General features: G+C 57.5%; 3 protein-coding genes and 1 pseudogene across 3 annotated transcripts; 2 read left to right on the top strand and 2 right to left on the bottom strand.

The window, feature by feature from the left end:
* The first annotated feature begins 684 nt into the window (after positions 1 to 684).
* Positions 685 to 6,576, top strand: LOC146421788 (protein FAM136A-like). The gene is made up of 5 exons (XM_085047068.1): positions 685 to 803; positions 3,008 to 3,148; positions 4,361 to 4,593; positions 5,931 to 5,953; positions 6,461 to 6,576. Exons 1-3 carry the CDS (start codon positions 717 to 719, stop codon positions 4,547 to 4,549), a joined length of 417 nt encoding a protein of 138 aa, XP_084903194.1. The 5' UTR covers positions 685 to 716; the 3' UTR covers positions 4,550 to 4,593; positions 5,931 to 5,953; positions 6,461 to 6,576.
* LOC146421787 (small nuclear ribonucleoprotein G) lies at positions 5,564 to 7,884 on the top strand. Its single transcript, XM_085047067.1, has 4 exons — positions 5,564 to 5,694; positions 5,931 to 5,953; positions 6,461 to 6,585; positions 7,717 to 7,884. Exons 1-4 carry the CDS (start codon positions 5,663 to 5,665, stop codon positions 7,765 to 7,767), a joined length of 231 nt encoding a protein of 76 aa, XP_084903193.1. The 5' UTR covers positions 5,564 to 5,662; the 3' UTR covers positions 7,768 to 7,884.
* An 82-nt stretch (positions 7,885 to 7,966) lies between these two features.
* On the bottom strand, positions 7,967 to 13,365 carry LOC146421786 (prenylcysteine oxidase 1-like). Its single transcript, XM_085047066.1, has 6 exons — positions 13,143 to 13,365; positions 11,897 to 12,103; positions 11,032 to 11,206; positions 10,500 to 10,711; positions 10,193 to 10,345; positions 7,967 to 9,804 (listed from the first exon to the last, which is right to left on the bottom strand). Exons 1-6 carry the CDS (start codon positions 13,237 to 13,239, stop codon positions 9,146 to 9,148), a joined length of 1,503 nt encoding a protein of 500 aa, XP_084903192.1. The 5' UTR covers positions 13,240 to 13,365; the 3' UTR covers positions 7,967 to 9,145.
* A 1,643-nt stretch (positions 13,366 to 15,008) lies between these two features.
* LOC146421785 (prenylcysteine oxidase 1 pseudogene) lies at positions 15,009 to 15,566 on the bottom strand (annotated as a pseudogene).
* Positions 15,567 to 15,639: the final 73 nt, after the last annotated feature.

The raw sequence follows: 15,639 nt of genomic DNA, 5'->3' as shown, positions 1-15,639 counted from the left end.
GCCCTTTTGGGGCAGTTCTAAGGCAGGTTTTGGGGTGGTTCTCCGAGATTTTGGGGCGGGTTTGGGGGCCGTTTTGGGGTGGTTCCCGTCAGTTTTGGGGCGGATTTTAGGGCAGGTTTTCGGGCAGTTCCCGGCTGTTTTGGGGCAGCTTTTAGAGCAGGTTTTGGGGCGGTTCTCCGAGATTTTGGGGCGGTTCCCGGCCGTTTTGGGGCGGATTTTGGGGCAGGCTTTAGATCAGGTTTTGGGGTGGTTCCCGTCAGTTTTGGGGCGGATTTTAGGGCAGGTTTTGGGGCGGTTCCCAGCGGGTTTTGGGGCGGGTTTTGAGTCAAGTTTTAGGGCAGGTTTTGGGGCGGTTCCCGGCGGTTTTGGGGCGGTTCTAGGGCTCGCTGAGGGCGCCCATGGCGGAGGCCTAGAGCGGTTTTGGGGCCGTTCCTGTCAGTTTTAGGGCGGGCTTTAGGGCAGGATTTAGGGCGGTTCTCGTCACTTTTGGGGCGGTTTTAGGGCGGGATTTAGGGCTGTTCCCAGCGGGTTTGAGGCGGGCCCAGGCCGCTCTGAGGGCGCCCATGCCGGAAGCGGCGCAGGGCCCGGAGGGGTTTTGGGGCCGTTCCCGTCAGTTTTAGGGCAGGCTTTGGGGCGGGTTTTAGGGCGGTTTTAGGGCGGGTTTAGGGTGGTTCCCGGCCGTTTCGGGGCGGGCACAGGCCGCGCTCGGGGCGCCCATGGCGGAGGCGGCGCAGGGCCGCGTGCAGGCCGCGGTGGAGAGCGCGGTGCAGGGGCTGGAGCGGGAGCACATCCGCGCCATGCAGGTACCGCCACACCCCGGGGACACACGGGGACACACGGGGACACACCGGGGAGGGCTCCGGGGGGCTCCCGGGGCTGTCGCTGCGGCCCCTCACCCGCACACGTGTGCGCCCCGGGCCGGCCCTGAGACCCCAGCCCAATTCTCTGGGACCCCCAGAGCGTCCCTGAGCCACCCCCGAATCCCTGCACACCCCTAGTGCACGTCCTGGTGCCCTAAATGTCCCCTGGGGCCCCTAAATACACCCTGTGCCACCCCCAGTGCAGGATCTTGGTCCCCTAAATACACCCTGTGCACCCAAAATACACCCTGTGCATGTCCTGAGCGTCCTAAATATCCCCTAAATACACTCTGAGCCCCCCATACACCAGCTGAGCCCCTCAAATCTGTGCACCCTCCCCCAGTGCAAATCCTGGGTCCCCTAAATGTCCCCTGAGTCCCCTAAATACACCCTGTGCATGTCCTGTGCGTCCTAAATATCCCCTAAATACACTCTGAGCCCTCCAAATCTCTGCACTCCCCTCCCGTGCAAATCCTGGGTCCCCTAAATGTAGCTTAGGTCCCCTAAATTTCCCCTGTGCGCCCTAAATACACCCTGTGCCCCCCCAGTTCATGTCCTGAGCATCCTAAATATCCCCTAAATACACTCTGAGCCCCCCATACGCCAGCTGAGCCCCCAAATCTCTGCATCCTCCCCCGGTGCAAATCCTGAGTGCCCTAAATATAACTTCGGTCCCCTAAATGTCCCCTGTGCGCCCTAAATACACCCTGTGCCCCCCATGCACATCCTAAATACACCCTGTGCACCCCATGCACATCCTAAATACACCCTGTGCACCCCGTGCACATCCTAAATACACCCTGTGTCCCCCAGTGCATGTCCTAAATGTCCCCTGAGCCCCCCGAATCCCTGCAGCCCCACACTGCATGTCCTGTGCCCCCTGAATCAACTGTGCCTCCCCAGTTTGCCCCCAGTGCCCCCCAACATCCCCAGTGCCCCCCAGCACACCCTGTGCCCCAAAACACACCCTAAATACACCCTGTGCCACCTCGGTTCATCTCCTGTGACCCCCCAGTGTCCCCAGGGCACCCTGTGACCCCCCCAGTGTCCCCATGCCCCCAGGGCGTGATGTTCTAGTGTCCCCAGGGTGTCCCTGTGACCCTTGTCCCCATGTCCCCAGGGTGCGATGTTTGGTGTTCCCAGGGTGCCTCCCTGACCCCTGACTCTCTGTCCCTGTGTCCCCAGGGCGTGATGTCCCGGTGCCCCTGTGACCTCCCTGTCCCCAGGGCGCCACGTTCTGTGTCCCCCGTGACCCCCTGTCCCCAGGACATGATGTCCCTGTGTCCCCAGGGTGCCCCTGTGACCCCTGTCCCCATGTCCTTGAGTCCCCAGTGTGTGATGTCCCCAGGGTGCCCCCCTGACCCATATGACCCCCATATGTTCCTGTGTCCCCAGAGTCCCCCCTGACCCGTGTCCCCATGTCCCCAGGGCACGATGTTTGGTGTCCCCAGTGTCCCCCCGTCCCCGTGTCCCCAGGACGTGATGTCCCCCTGACCCATGTCCCGGTGTCTCCAGGACATGATGTCCCCCTAACCCCTGTCACCATGTCCCCAGGGCACAATTCTCTGGTGTCCCCAGGGTGCCCCTGTGTCCCCATGTCCCTGTGTCCCCGGGGCATCATGTCCCCGTGTCCCCAGTGTCCCCTTGACCCCTGTCCCAGTGTCCCCAGGGCGCGATGTTCCTGTGTCCCTAGTGTCCCCCTGACCCCTGTCCCCATGTCCCCAGGGTACCACTGTGACTCCAGTGTCCCCTTGACCCCTGTCCCAGTGTCCCCAGGGCACGATGTTCAGTGTCCCCAGTATCCCCCATGAACCCTGTCCTGGTGTCCCCAGGGTGCCCTTGTGACCCCTGTCCCCGTGACCCCCACCATGTCCCCAAGGTACCCCTGTGACCCCAGTGTCCCCCGGGTCCCCAGGGTGCGATGTCCCCTTGACCCCTGTCCCCATGTCTCCAGGGTGCCCCCCTGACCCCTATGACCCCCCTCTATGTCCCCCGTGTCCCCAGGACATGATGTCCCCAGTGTTCCCCCTGTCCCCATGTCCCCAGGGTGTGATGTCCCCCTGACCCTGTGTCCCCAGGGTGCGATGTCCCCCTGTCCCCATGTCCCCAGGGTACCCCAGTGACCCCAGTGTCCCCCGTGTCCCCAGGGCATGATGTTCCGCTGCAGCGCGCGGTGCTGTGAGGACACGGCAGCCTCGATGCAGGAGGTGCAGCGCTGCATTGAGCGCTGCCATGCGCCCCTGGCCCGCGCCCAGGCCATCGTCACCGCTGAGCTCGAGCACTTCCAGGTGGGAATGGGCTGCCCTGACACCCTGAGACCCCAAATCCCTGTGCCCCGTGTCACCCTGTGCTCCCTAAACACACCTTGTGCCCCCCAAACACACCCTGTGCCCCCTAAACACACCCTGTGCCCCCCAGTCCATCTCCTGTGCCCCCAAACACACCCTGTGCCCCCCAAACACACCCTGTGCCCCCAAACACACCCTGTGCCCCCCAGTCCATCTCCTGTGCCCCTAAACACACACTGTACCCCCAAACACACTTTATGCCCCCAGTCCATCCTGTGCCCCCCAAGCACACCTTGTGCCCCTAAACACACCCTGCCCCCAGTCCATCTCCTGTGCCCCTAAACACACCTGTTATACCCGTGTCACCCTGTGCTCCCTAAACACACCCTGTGCCCCCAAACACCACCTTTTTTAAACACACTGCCCCAGTCCATCTCCTGTGCCCCTAAACACCCTGTACCCCTAAACACACCCTGTGCCCCCAAACACACCTTGGTATACCCCCAAACACACCTGTGTGCCCCCAAACACCCTGTGCCCCCAGTCCATCTCCTGTGCCCCCTAAACACACCCTGTGCCCCCCAAACACACCCTGTGCCTAGCTGCCTTATGCCCACAAACACACCCTGTGCCCTGACACACCTTCTGCCCCCAATGGCTGCCCTGTGCCCTCAGCAGTCCCCATCCCTGTGTTCTTTAAAACACACCCTGTGCCCTAAACACACCCTGTGCCCCCAGTCCATCTCCTGCCTTTATTTTCACCTGTTGCCCCTACCCCTCTGTTCCCCCACACCCCCAATCCATCTGACCTGCCAAAGTGCCCCTGACCCCCAATATGCCCCCACCCTCTGTCCACTCCCTGCCCCTCCACTGTCCCCCAGTTCCTTGATGCTCCCTGCTGTCCCCTCAGTCCCTCACTGACCCCCACCAGCCTTCCATCCCTCTGTCTCCCCCCAGTCCCTCCTTGTCCTCCGCTGTCCCCCCAGCCACTTGCTGACCCATGCTGTCCCCACTGTCCCAACATCCCTTGCTGACCCCTACTGTCCTACTGAGTCCCTCTCTGTCTCGCTCTTGTGTCCCCCAGTCCCTCCAGCCCCCGCTGTCCCCGGTCCCCACTGTCCCCTGCTATCCCCCCAGTCCTTCCCTGTTCCCGCTGTCCCCCCAGTCCCTCCCTGTCCCCGCTGTCCCCCCACTGACCCCGCTGTCCCCCAGGACCGGCTGAGCCGCTGCTCGCTGCAGTGCTCAGACCAGGCCAAGGACGCTCTGGACTCGGGGGGCTCGGAGCCGCGGGTCCGGGGCCAGCTGGACGCCTGCCTGGCCACCTGCGGTGACCAACACCTGCGCCTCGTGCCCGCCATGACCAAGAAGATGAGGGACGGGCTGGCGGCCATCCAGCAGTGACACCGCGGGGACCGCTCGGGGACAGCCCCGCGCGCTCATTAAAGGCGAGCTGGCACCTCCCTCCCTCTGCCCGCGGGTGCTGCAGGGGGCTGGGGGAACTGGGGGGCACCAGGGGGTGATGGGAGCACTGGGATGGTGATGGAGTCAGTGGGATAGTGACGGGGAGCTCTGGGGGGTTATGGCGGACACTGAGATCTGATGGCACTGGGAGGGTGATGGGGGGTGATGGGGGCACTGGGAGCTGATGGCACTGAGAAGGTGATGGGGGCACTGGAAAGGTGATGGCAGCGCTGGGATGGTGACGGGGTTACTGGGGAGTGATGCTTGGGCAGGGTGGGAGCAGCCCCTGGGGGTGCAGGTGTGGGGTGACCCCTGGGTGTGAGTGTGCACAAGGAATGGGGTGACACCTGGGTGTGCGCAAGGGACAAAGTGACCCCTGGGTGTGTGCAAGGTGTGCAGTGACCCCTAGGTGTGTGCAAGGGACAGGGTGACCCCTGGGTGTGTGCAAGGCCCGGGGCAGTGCCCGTAGGTGTGCAATGCCCGTGGTGACCCTGCGCACGTGCACGGTGGGCGGGTGGTCCCAGCGCTGGCCTGAGGTGACCCCAGGCTGTACGCAGGTGCACAGTCACACACACAAACACACGTGCCATGTGGACACACGCACAGACTTGGACACATGTATGCACACACAAACACGTGCACGTGGACACGCACACACACACAAACACGCGTGCACATGCGGACACACGCACAACACGTGCTCACACGCACACACACACACACAAACACGCGTGCACATGCGGACACACAACACTAGTTCACACGCACCGCACACGATGGCGGCCATGCCGCCGTACCTCCCCGTGTAGGCGCGCACATCCCCACCGCCCCTTGCTTTCCGCTCCTATCACCCTGCTACATTGCCCCCTTGCTGCGCCGCTACTCGGGTGAGTGCGGTATTGGCGCCGCGGGCTGCCATTGGCTGCCGGGGCGGCGCGAGGGGAAGCGGCGGGGAGGCGGGCGCGGCCGCCATTGGCTGGCGCGGGGAGACGCACGGCGCGCTGACGTCAGAGCGCGGCGCGCGGCAGAGACGGGCCGGGGGCTGAGGGCGCCATGAGCAAAGCGCACCCGCCCGAGCTGAAAAAGTGGGTCTGGGGGCGCCGCGACGGGAGCGGGGCTGGGCCGGGGGGCGAGGGAGGGTGTGAGGGGCAGCGGGAGCCGGGCCCGCCGGGTCGGCCGTTTGCTGGTGTCCCGGCGTGCATGGTGTCATGGCGGCGGGAGGGCCGCGGTTCGCCCCGGTGTCGTGAGGGGATGATGGAGGGTTGGGGTCTCTCGCCCCGTCCCCCCAGGCCGGTGCTGACTCGGTACCGTCTCGTTACAGGTTCATGGACAAGAAGCTGTCGTGTGAGTCCTGGAGGTTATTCCGCCCCCGAACGGGAGCCCCGCTCGCCCTGCTGCCCCTCACGGTGCCCGGGGAGCCCCGCCTGCCCCGAGCCCCTCACGGCCCCGCCACTGAGCACCCGCCCCGCGCCCCGCAGCAATGCCCGGGTCTGGGGATCCTTCCCAACCCCATTTCTCCTCGTTCCACCCACCCACTATTGGGGACTCCCCACCCCTCCCTGGCGCCCGGTTTTGGGCACCTCCTAGCCCCTCCCGGTGCCCAGGGGTCTCAGGCCTCATAGTCCGTTAATTAAAATTGTCATCCATTCATTTAAACCGTAATCCATTAATTTAACTAATAGGAGTTGAAAATGTGCTTTTCCCCCTCTCCTTCCTTACCCCATCAATGGGTTGCACTGAACCCCTCCTGTTAACCCCTCGGCGGGTCCCGCTCCTTCCCAGCCGCAGTTTTGGGGGGAAACCCCCCCGTTTCGGGAATTGCCCACCCCTAACGCCCCGCATTCCCCGCAGTGAAGCTGAACGGCGGCCGGCACGTCCAGGGCATCCTGCGGGGCTTCGACCCCTTCATGAACCTGGTGATCGATGAGTGCGTGGAGATGGCGCCGGGCGGGCAGCAGAACAACATCGGCATGGTGGTGAGTGCTGCTGGCAGCACTGGTGGAGCCAGGGGGTGTGGAGAAGGAGAAAGTTTGGTGAGGGATAGGTTTGGGATGTGTCAGCTGTGACTTTGCAGAGCTTTGGTTGATTCTTCTTCCAAGAGAGGTGAAGTCTTGGCTTGGAAATACATGGATGGATGGATGGATGGACAGAAGGAGGAGGGGGTGGAGGGATGGACAGATGGATGGACAGACAGATTGATGGTGGAGGGATGGATGAATGGACAGACGGATGGATGGATGGATGGATGGATGGATGGATGGGTGGATGGATAGATGAATGGATGGATAGACTGATGGATAGATGGATGGATGGACAGACTGATGACCGATGGATGGACAGACTGATGGATGGATGGACAGATGGAAAGATTGATCATGGACGGACAGACGGACGGTTGGATGGATGGAGACAAAGTCACATCTAGCTGGAGCCAGGCACCATCAGGATTGGATCCAGTCCTGTTCAGTATCACTGTCCATGACCCAGATCAAGGGCACCCTCAGTGAATGTGTGGATGACTCAAAGGTGGGTGGGATGTGGATCTGCTGGAAAAGGATCTGGAGAAAGGTCTGGAGCCCCAGGAGAGGCTGAGGGAGCTGGGAAAGGAGCTCAGCCTGGAGAAAAGGGGGATCAGGGCTCTGCACAACTCCTGACAGGAGGGGACAGCCAGGGGGGATTTGGTATCTGACCCAGGGAACAGGGACAGGAGGAGAGGGAACAGCCTCAGGCTGGGCCAGGGGAGGCTCAGGGTGGACATCAGCAGGAATTTCTCCGTGGAAAGGGTGGTGAGGCCTTGGAACTGCCCAGGGATGTTCGGAGTCCCCATCCCTGGAGGTGTCCAAGGAACACCTGGCTGTGGCACTCAGAGCTCTGGGGGACAAGGTGGGGATCAGGCACAGCTTGGCCTCAATGACCTTGGAGGTCTTTTCCAGCCTCAGTGATTCTGAGATTCTGTAATCCTTGGAAGTGCAGGGTTAAAATCAATCAATTTTCATCCTTGTGGGGGAATTCCCAGCAATTTTTCAAGGATCAGTATTTTGGGGAGATAAACTGGAAGAAAGGAACTCTCAGATCGGAAGTAACAACTCTCAACTTCCTCCTTCCAGGTGATCCGAGGGAACAGCATCATCATGCTGGAAGCTTTGGAACGAGTATAAAACCCTGGAAAACCCCAAATCCTGACCCACCGGTTCCGTTCCCTCCTCCAAGACGCCGCCCACGAGTGTACAATTGTTTTTTTTGTTATTAAATACATTTTGTAATGGTTGACCTAACTCAAGCCTTTCTTGCATCAGTTTTTGGCACCTGGGTGTTAATTCTGCTCCCAATCTTAGGAAAACTCATGGAAAACTTTGAGGGGGTTGAATTTATTGAACTGGGTGTTAGATTTCTGCTATTTTTGGTGTTTTTCTCTTTCAAAAATGCTCAGGTCATTAAATAATTTATTAACTACTTCACACCTCAACACAGCAACGGATATTGGTGGGTTTCCCTCTTTCCCACCCGTTTTGGCAGCTCCCCCCACCCCATAAGCCACAGAAAAGTTTGGGAAGCAAACAAATCCCCAGTTTCCACCCTGAGGAACAATCACTTGGCAGACCCTTTGGAAAAGCCGAGGCAGAGGGATGGACAGTCTGGGAATTGGCATTCCCAGCTGGAGAAGGGGTGGGATGTGCAGGGCTTCACAGTGATCCCAAGCTGCAGGGCACTTTGGGGGTCAATACGGCACTTTGAATGAATTCCCTAATCTCAGACAGGCATGGATGGAGGAGTTTGAGGAAAACTCAGGGGAATTGGCTTGAGGAAAAACTCCTGGCTTACTTGGGAATGCTTCAGTGCTGTCCTGCTCCCTCCTGAGTTGGCCAAACAGCTTCCAAATGGCACCATGGGATGGTTTAGATGAGATAATAGGAATAATTTTTTCATGGAAAGGGCCACCAGCCCTGGAGGTGTCCAACACATGGAGGTGGCACTTGACATCATCAGTGGTGAATGTAGTTGGGTTGATGGTTGGACTTGATGGTCTTGATCTTGAAGGTCTTGATGACCTTGAAGGTCTTAAAGATCTTTATGATCTTGAAGATCTTCCAACCTTATCCTACAGAACATTTCGTCAGAGGGGCAAAGCACAGAGTTCATTACACTTAATTATGGCATCTTGACAATCTTGAAGGTCTTGACAATCTTGAAGGTCTTCCAACCTTAAGGATCCCATGATCCTAAGAAACACCTCCTCAGAGGGGTGAAGCATGGAGTTTATTAGTGTTAATTATGGTATCTTGAAGGCCTTGATGTTCTTGACGATCTCAATGTTCTTGAAGGTCTTGATGATCTTGAAGCTGATGATCTTGAAGGTCTTGATCTTGAAGGTCTTGATGATCTTGAAGGGCTTGATCTTGAAGCTGTTGACGATCTTGAAGATCTTGATGTTCTTGAAGCTCTTCCAACCTTAACCATTTTGTGATTCTATAAAACACCTTGTCAGAGGGACAAAGCATAGAGCTCGTTAGTGTTAATTAAGCCACATGGGGGATGTCAGAGCTCCATTTTGAGCTTCTCATGAAGATCCTCCTGGTCGATGTTGGCGCTGTGGCCATGCCAGCGGTGGTAGGCAAGCAGGGCGGCGTTGCGGGCGGCAATGGCGCTCATCTCCATGGCGCTGGCGGCGTTCTCCACCCCGTTCAGGTAGTACAGGTGCTCGTGCAGGATGATGGGAGGACACTTTTCAGGTGTGCTGTACTGAGGATATGCCAACCACGGCTTCACCTTCACCGAGTCGTACGAGGAGAAGAGCAGATTGAGCTGCTCCTTGGTGAGCACTTCCTTGGAAAACACCTTCCAGACGGCCGACTGTGATGGCAGATTCCTGCCTGTGCTGACATCCCCCACGGGGGGCTCCACACCCACGCTGTAGAAGAACAGTTTAGGGTTGTCCGTGGTGAAGACTGCCCCCAAGTTAAAGGCCTGGGGGTCCTGGTAGCCGAAGAAAGAGGCGTTCAAGCGCCCATGCACCAGGGTGGTGACAGTCTGGTGGTAGGGATTTGGGAATTCCGGGATGGGAGGGTCAAAGTTCCGGAAGGTGATGTTGGCCATCTCACGGCCGAGCGGGGCCGCGATGACCACAATGTCGTAGGTGTCACTTGTGAGCCCTGAGGACGTGTTGTAGGTGACCTCGTAGAGCTTCACTGGGTCCCCTGCAGAGAACAGCTCTGTTATCCCATGGTGGGAGGGAATCCCCATTGCCCAAGGCATTTCAAAACAAACCATTTGAGTTTATAAAATCATAACCGCTTAGCTGTCAGCTGGGGTTTGAGCCCTGTTTTTATGGAGTCGTGGAAAGGTTTGGGTTGGAAGGGACCGCAAAGCCCATCCAGTGCCACCCCTGCCGTGGCAGGGACACTTTCCACCATCCCAGGGTGCTCCAAGCTGGTCTTGGACACTCCCAGGGATCCAGGGCACAACCTCTATGGGAAACCCATTCCAGGGTGTCCCCACCCCCACAGGGAGGAATTTTCATTTCAAAACCCAAAAAGGCATGAGGTCAGTCCCCTCCCCACTGAAGGGAATCCCAACCCAACTCACCGCCGTGCTTCTTTCTGATTTTTGGTTCTATGGACACAACCGTTCCTCGGATAACCTCAGCCTTGGAGGAGGAGATGAGGCCACTGCAGACCAGCCTGTTCCCCCCTTTCACAGACCAAAAGCTTGACTTCAGCCCACCCAGGGACAATACACCTGCAAGGAAACCACCATCATCAGAGCACGGAAACACCGGGAGGGCAACATGGAAAATCAGGGGGAATAAATATCCCACTGGGGCCCAGAGCCTGGAGCCCATGGAACAGGAATCCCAACACCCAGGATGGGAGTCCACCTCCAAAACACTCACCTACAAAGGCATTGACGATCACCCCTTGGCCATAATAGTACCTCATGAAGGGACAAACCACCTCGTTGATGAATTTCTGCGAGAAGCCAGCTTTCTGCATGGCCTCATCGATGGTCTGGTTGAGCATCTGCGTGAAGTCATTGCCTCCCAGCGCGTGCAGCAGGCGCTCGTTGCTGCTGAAGGCATAGTCGTGCATCTGGTACCGGTAGATCCTTTAATGGCAGACAAGAAATTAGCTCTGGTAATTAGCTCTGTGGCCCTGGGAGCTTTGTGGGAGCAGCACGACAAGGGGCTGGAGGGACAGGGCAAAGAGGGCAGGTTTAGGTTGGCTAGTGGGCATTTTTATGAAGGTGGTGAGTTGCTGGTAGAGTTTCCCCAGAAAACCTGTGGCTGCCCCTTGACCCCTGGAAGTGTCCAAGGCCAGGCTGGATGGGGTTTGGAGCAACCTGGCTAGTGGAAGGTGTCCCTGCCCATGGAATGAGGTGGTTTTAAGGCTTTTTCCCACTTTTTCCCCCTCAGGGCCCCAACCCACCTCATGAACTTGTCCAGGATGTCCTCCACCCACGTGGACATGCGCAGGGGGTTGAGGCCATAGTACCAGAGCTCCTTGAGGAAGTTGATGAAGGACCAGCTGCTCTCCTCAAACACAAGTTCCTCCCCGTTGTAAATACCTGCGAGGCTGTCCGGGACTGTGGCGACCGAGAGGCCTTCATGAAAAGGATGGGAAAAACTAATTTAGGGAAAAGTAGAGCTATTGCACCTCAACTGTAACTTCCTGGGACGACCTGGCTTTGTGCTGATAAGGGTTAGCGATTGAAGGTTGGAGTCCCAAAGTGCAGAAAGGGGAATCAGCCCTTGACCAGGAGCCAGGGTGTGATCAGAGGTGACTTTTGGACCATTATGCCATCAATAGGTCACCCGTGGGGGAGGAGGGGCCCTATTTCAATTAGGATTTGGGTTTCCTCTGCCTGGAGGGGGGCTGGGATACCACAGGGGGCATGGGGGAGGAGATGGGGGGCTATTGGGGAAGAAAGGGGGGCTGTGGGGGAAGGATATTGGAGAAAGGTGATTACTAGGGAAGTATATGAGGGGATTATTGGGAAAAGAACGGGGATTGTTGGGGAAGGATTCGGGGGGAATATTGGGAAAAAAAGGAGGTGCTATTAAGGAAGGATGTGAGGGGCTACTGTGGAAGGATATGGGAGGTTACTGAGAAAGAAGTGAGACTATTGGAGAAGGATATGAGGGCTACTGGGGATGCATAAGGGGCTACCAAAGTTTGTTCTTCCGAGGGATGTCCCCCAGCAGAGTAGGACCCAAAGCACCCCAGGGGGATGATTTTGGGACCAACAGATGATTTTGGGGCTGGGGGATGCCAGGGTGGGGGTTCTGCTCACCCAGCTCCTTGACAAAATGCTTCATGTGCAGGTTAAGGGGGTGGATGATTGCTCCCCCTGCCTCATAGGCAGCACCCTCCACGTTCAGCGTGTGCAGCCGGCCGCCCACCTCCGCCTTCTCCAGCACGTGCAGCTGCACGCCTCGGCCAAACTTCTGCCGCAGGTAATACGCCGCGGCCGAGCCGCCGATCCCGCCACCCACCACGGCTGGGAGAACAGGACCTGGTCACTCTCACTGCCCTCGACCCTCAGGGATCCCCCCTTTCCCTCACGGGCTCCCCACCTGACAGATCCCCTCAAGGGATTCCTCCTTCACAGAGCCTTCACAGATCCTTCACAGTCCCCCTCCCTCATAATCCCCTCCATCCCCCTCACAAACCCCCTCATGGTGTCCCCCACCTCAAACCCCTCATCCTCATAGATCCCCTCAAGGGACCCCTCCCTCATACCACCTCCTTCATGGCTCCCCCCTCACAAATCCCCTCATGGTTTCCCCGCCTCAAGGGACCTTCCTCAGGCCCCCCATCCCGATAGATCCCGATAGATCCCCTCCCGGGACCCCCTGACAGATCCCCTTAAGGGACCCCATCCCTCATACTGCCTTCCCCACAGCTCCCCGCTCACAAATCCCCTCATGGTGTCCCCTGCTCGGGGCCCCCATCCCCACTCCCTCAAGGGAATCCCCCCTCCCTCAGAGCTCTTCTCTCACAAATCCCCTCATGATGTCCCCCCCTCAAGGGACCTCTCTCGGGCCCCCAACCCCATAGATCCCCTTATGGGACCCCCTGACAGACCCCCTCAACGGAGCCCCATCCCTCATGGCTTCCCCTCACAAATCCCCTCATGGGGACTCCCCGCCTCACACCCCCTGTCCCTCACAGATCCCTCACGGGTTCCCCATTTCAGATCCCCTCACGGACATTACCGCCATACTCCCTGCCCCTCACAGATCCCCTCACAGGCCCCCCTGACCTCCAGAGACCTGGAGGAGTCCCCACCTCACACCTTCCTCACTAATCCTCTCAAAGGATCCCCCTCGCCCCTCACAGATCCCCTAATAGTCTTCCCCCCAGATCCCTTCAAGGGACCCTTCTCATCACACCTTCCGGCAGGTCCCCTGAAGAGATCCCCCCTCAGCTCTCCCCTCACAGATCCCTCACACAATCCCCTCTCGCCCTCTACCCCTCCCTCACACCCGCTCTCCCCTCACAGCCGCGGCCATCGCCCCCGCTCTCCCCCGCCGCACCGATCTTGGCGGGCCCATCGCGGAGGCTCAGCGCGGGCGGGCAGAGCGCGGCGAGCAGCGGCAGCAGCAGCAGCGGGACCCGGCGGAGGCCCGGCATGGCGCGGGCGGAGGGCACAGGGCAAGGGGCGGAGCGGAAGGGCGGCTCGGGCGGACGGTGCGAACATGAAGGACAGAAAAGGTCGATCGCACCAACCGCGCCGCTGGTGTAGTGGTATCATGCAAGATTCCCATTCCAAACTTTGAGGGGGTTGAATTTATTGAAGTAGGTATTAAATTTCTGTATTTTTAGTGGTTTCCTCCTTAAAAAAATGCTCAGGTCATTAAATAATTTATTAACTACTTCACACCTCAACACAGCAACGATGTTGGTGGAATTTCCCTCTTTCCCACCCATTTTGGCAGCTCCCCCCACCCCATAAGCTACAGTAACGTTTGGGAAGCAAACAAATCCCCAGTTTCCACCCTGAGGAACAATCACTTGGCAGACCCTTTGGAAAAGCCGAGGCAGAGGGATGGACAGTCTGGGAATTGGCATTCCCAGCTGGAGAAGGGGTGGGATGTGCAGGGCTTCACAGTGATCCCAAGCTGCAGGGCACTTTGGGGGTCAATACGGCACTTTGGATGAATTCCCTAATCTCAGACAGGCATGGATGGAGGAGTTTGAGGAAAACTCAGGGGAATTGGCTTGAGGAAAAACTCCTGGCTTACTTGGGAATGCTTCAGTGCTGTCCTGCTCCCTCCTGAGTTGGCCAAACAGCTTCCAAATGGCACCATGGGGTGGTTTAGATGAGATAACAGGAATCATTTTGTCATGGAAAGGGCCACCAGCCCTGGAGGTGTCCAACACATGGAGGTGGCACTTGAGGACATCATCAGTGGTGAATGTAGTTGGGTTGATGGTTGGACTTGATGGTCTTGATCTTGAAGGTCTTGATGACCTTGAAGGTCTTAAAGATCTTTATGATCTTGAAGGTCTTCCAACCTTATCCTACAGAACATTTCCTCGGAGGGGTGAAGCACAGAGTTCATTAGTCTTAGTTACAACATCTTGACAATCTTGAAGGTCTTCCAAACTTAAGGATCCCATGATCCTACAAAACACCTCCTCAGAGGGGCAAAGCACAGAGTTCGTTACTGTTAATTATGGTATCTTGATGATCTTGAAGGTCTTCCAACCTTAAGGATCCCATGATCCTACAAAACACCTCCTTGGAGGGGCAAAGCACAGAGTTCATCAGTGTTAATTATGGTATCTTGATGTTCTTGACGATCTTGAAGGTCTTGGTGATCTTGAAGGTCTTCAAACCTTAAGGATCCCATGATCCTATGAAACACCTCCTTGGAGGGGCAAAGCATGGATTTTATTAGTGTTAATTACAGTATCATGATGGTCTTGAAGGTCTTGATGATCTTCAAGGTCTTCCAACCTTAAGGATCTCATGATCCTATGAAACACCTCCTCAGAGGGGCTAAGCATGGATTTTATCAGTGTTAATTACAGTATCGTGATGGTCTTGAATGTTTTGGTCTTGAAGGTCTTGATGATCTTCAAGGTCTTCCAACCTTAAGGATCCCATGATCCTAAGAAACACCTCCTCAGAGGGGCGAAGCATGGAGTTTATTAGTGTTAATTACAGTATCTTGAAGGCCTTGATGCTCCTGATGGTCTTGACAATCTTGAAGATCTTGACGATCTTGAAGTTCTCAACGATCTTGAAGGTCTTGATGATCTTGAAGGTCTTCACAATCTTGAAAAGCTTGATGTTCTTGAAGCTCTTCCAACCTTAATGAGTGATTCCACAAAACACCTTGTCAGAGGGACAAAGCACAGAGCTCGTTAGTGTTAATTAAGCCCCATGGCGGGTGTCAGAGTTCCGTTTTGAGCTTCTCATGAAGATCCTCCTGGTCAATGTTGGCGCTGTGGCCGTGCCAGCGGTGGTAGGCAAGCAGGACGGCGTTGCGGGCGGCGATGGCGCTCATCTCCATGGCGCTGGCGGCGCGCTCCAGTCCGTTCAGGTAGTACAGGTGCTCGTGCAGGATGATGGGAGGACACTTTTCGGGAGGGCTGTACTGAGGATATGCCAACCACGGCTTCACCTTCACCGAGTCGTACGAGGAGAAGAGCAGATTGAGCTGCTCCTTGGTGAGCACTTCCTTGGAAAACACCTTCCAGACAGCCAATTGTGCCATCAGCTTCCCACTCACGCTGGCGTCCCCCACGGGGGACACCACACCCAGGCTGTTGATGAACAGTTTAGGGTTGTCCGTGGTGAAAATCGCCCCCAAGTTAAAGGCCTGGGGGTCCTGGTAGCCGAAGAAAGAGGCGTTCAAGCGCCCATGCACCAGGGTGGTGATGGTCTGGTGGTAGGGATTTGGGAATTCCGGGATGGGAGGGTCAAAGTTCCGGAAGGTGATGTTGGCCATCCTGTGGCCGAACGGGGCTGCGATGACCACGATGTCGTAGGTGTCACTTGTGAGCCCCAAGGACGTGTTGTAG

This window comes from Lichenostomus cassidix, unplaced genomic scaffold (assembly GCF_008360975.1).
Source record: "Lichenostomus cassidix isolate B80296 unplaced genomic scaffold, HeHo_3.0 HiC_scaffold_835, whole genome shotgun sequence".
NCBI lineage: Eukaryota > Metazoa > Chordata > Aves > Passeriformes > Meliphagidae > Lichenostomus > Lichenostomus cassidix.
Note: the sequence above shows the minus strand (reverse complement) of the source record. Positions and strands in the feature narration are given on the sequence as shown.

Excerpts from the sequence above, each read along its gene's own strand:
- LOC146421788 (XM_085047068.1), top strand. The coding sequence starts at position 717 with ATGGCGGAGGCGGCGCAGGGCCGCGTGCAGGCCGCGGTGGAGAGCGCG. Across the intron at positions 804-3,007 it reads AGCACATCCGCGCCATGCAG|GGCATGATGTTCCGCTGCAG; the intron begins GTACCGCCACAC and ends CCGTGTCCCCAG. Across the intron at positions 3,149-4,360 it reads CTGAGCTCGAGCACTTCCAG|GACCGGCTGAGCCGCTGCTC; the intron begins GTGGGAATGGGC and ends GCTGTCCCCCAG.
- LOC146421787 (XM_085047067.1), top strand. The coding sequence starts at position 5,663 with ATGAGCAAAGCGCACCCGCCCGAGCTGAAAAA. Across the intron at positions 5,695-5,930 it reads CACCCGCCCGAGCTGAAAAA|GTTCATGGACAAGAAGCTGT; the intron begins GTGGGTCTGGGG and ends GTCTCGTTACAG. Across the intron at positions 5,954-6,460 it reads CATGGACAAGAAGCTGTCGT|TGAAGCTGAACGGCGGCCGG; the intron begins GTGAGTCCTGGA and ends CATTCCCCGCAG.
- LOC146421786 (XM_085047066.1), bottom strand. The coding sequence starts at position 13,239 with ATGCCGGGCCTCCGCCGGGTCCCGCTGCTGCTGCTGCCGCTGCTCGCC. Across the intron at positions 11,207-11,896 it reads GCATTTTGTCAAGGAGCTGG|GCCTCTCGGTCGCCACAGTC; the intron begins GTGAGCAGAACC and ends CTTTTCATGAAG. Across the intron at positions 10,712-11,031 it reads ATCCTGGACAAGTTCATGAG|GATCTACCGGTACCAGATGC; the intron begins GTGGGTTGGGGC and ends CTGCCATTAAAG.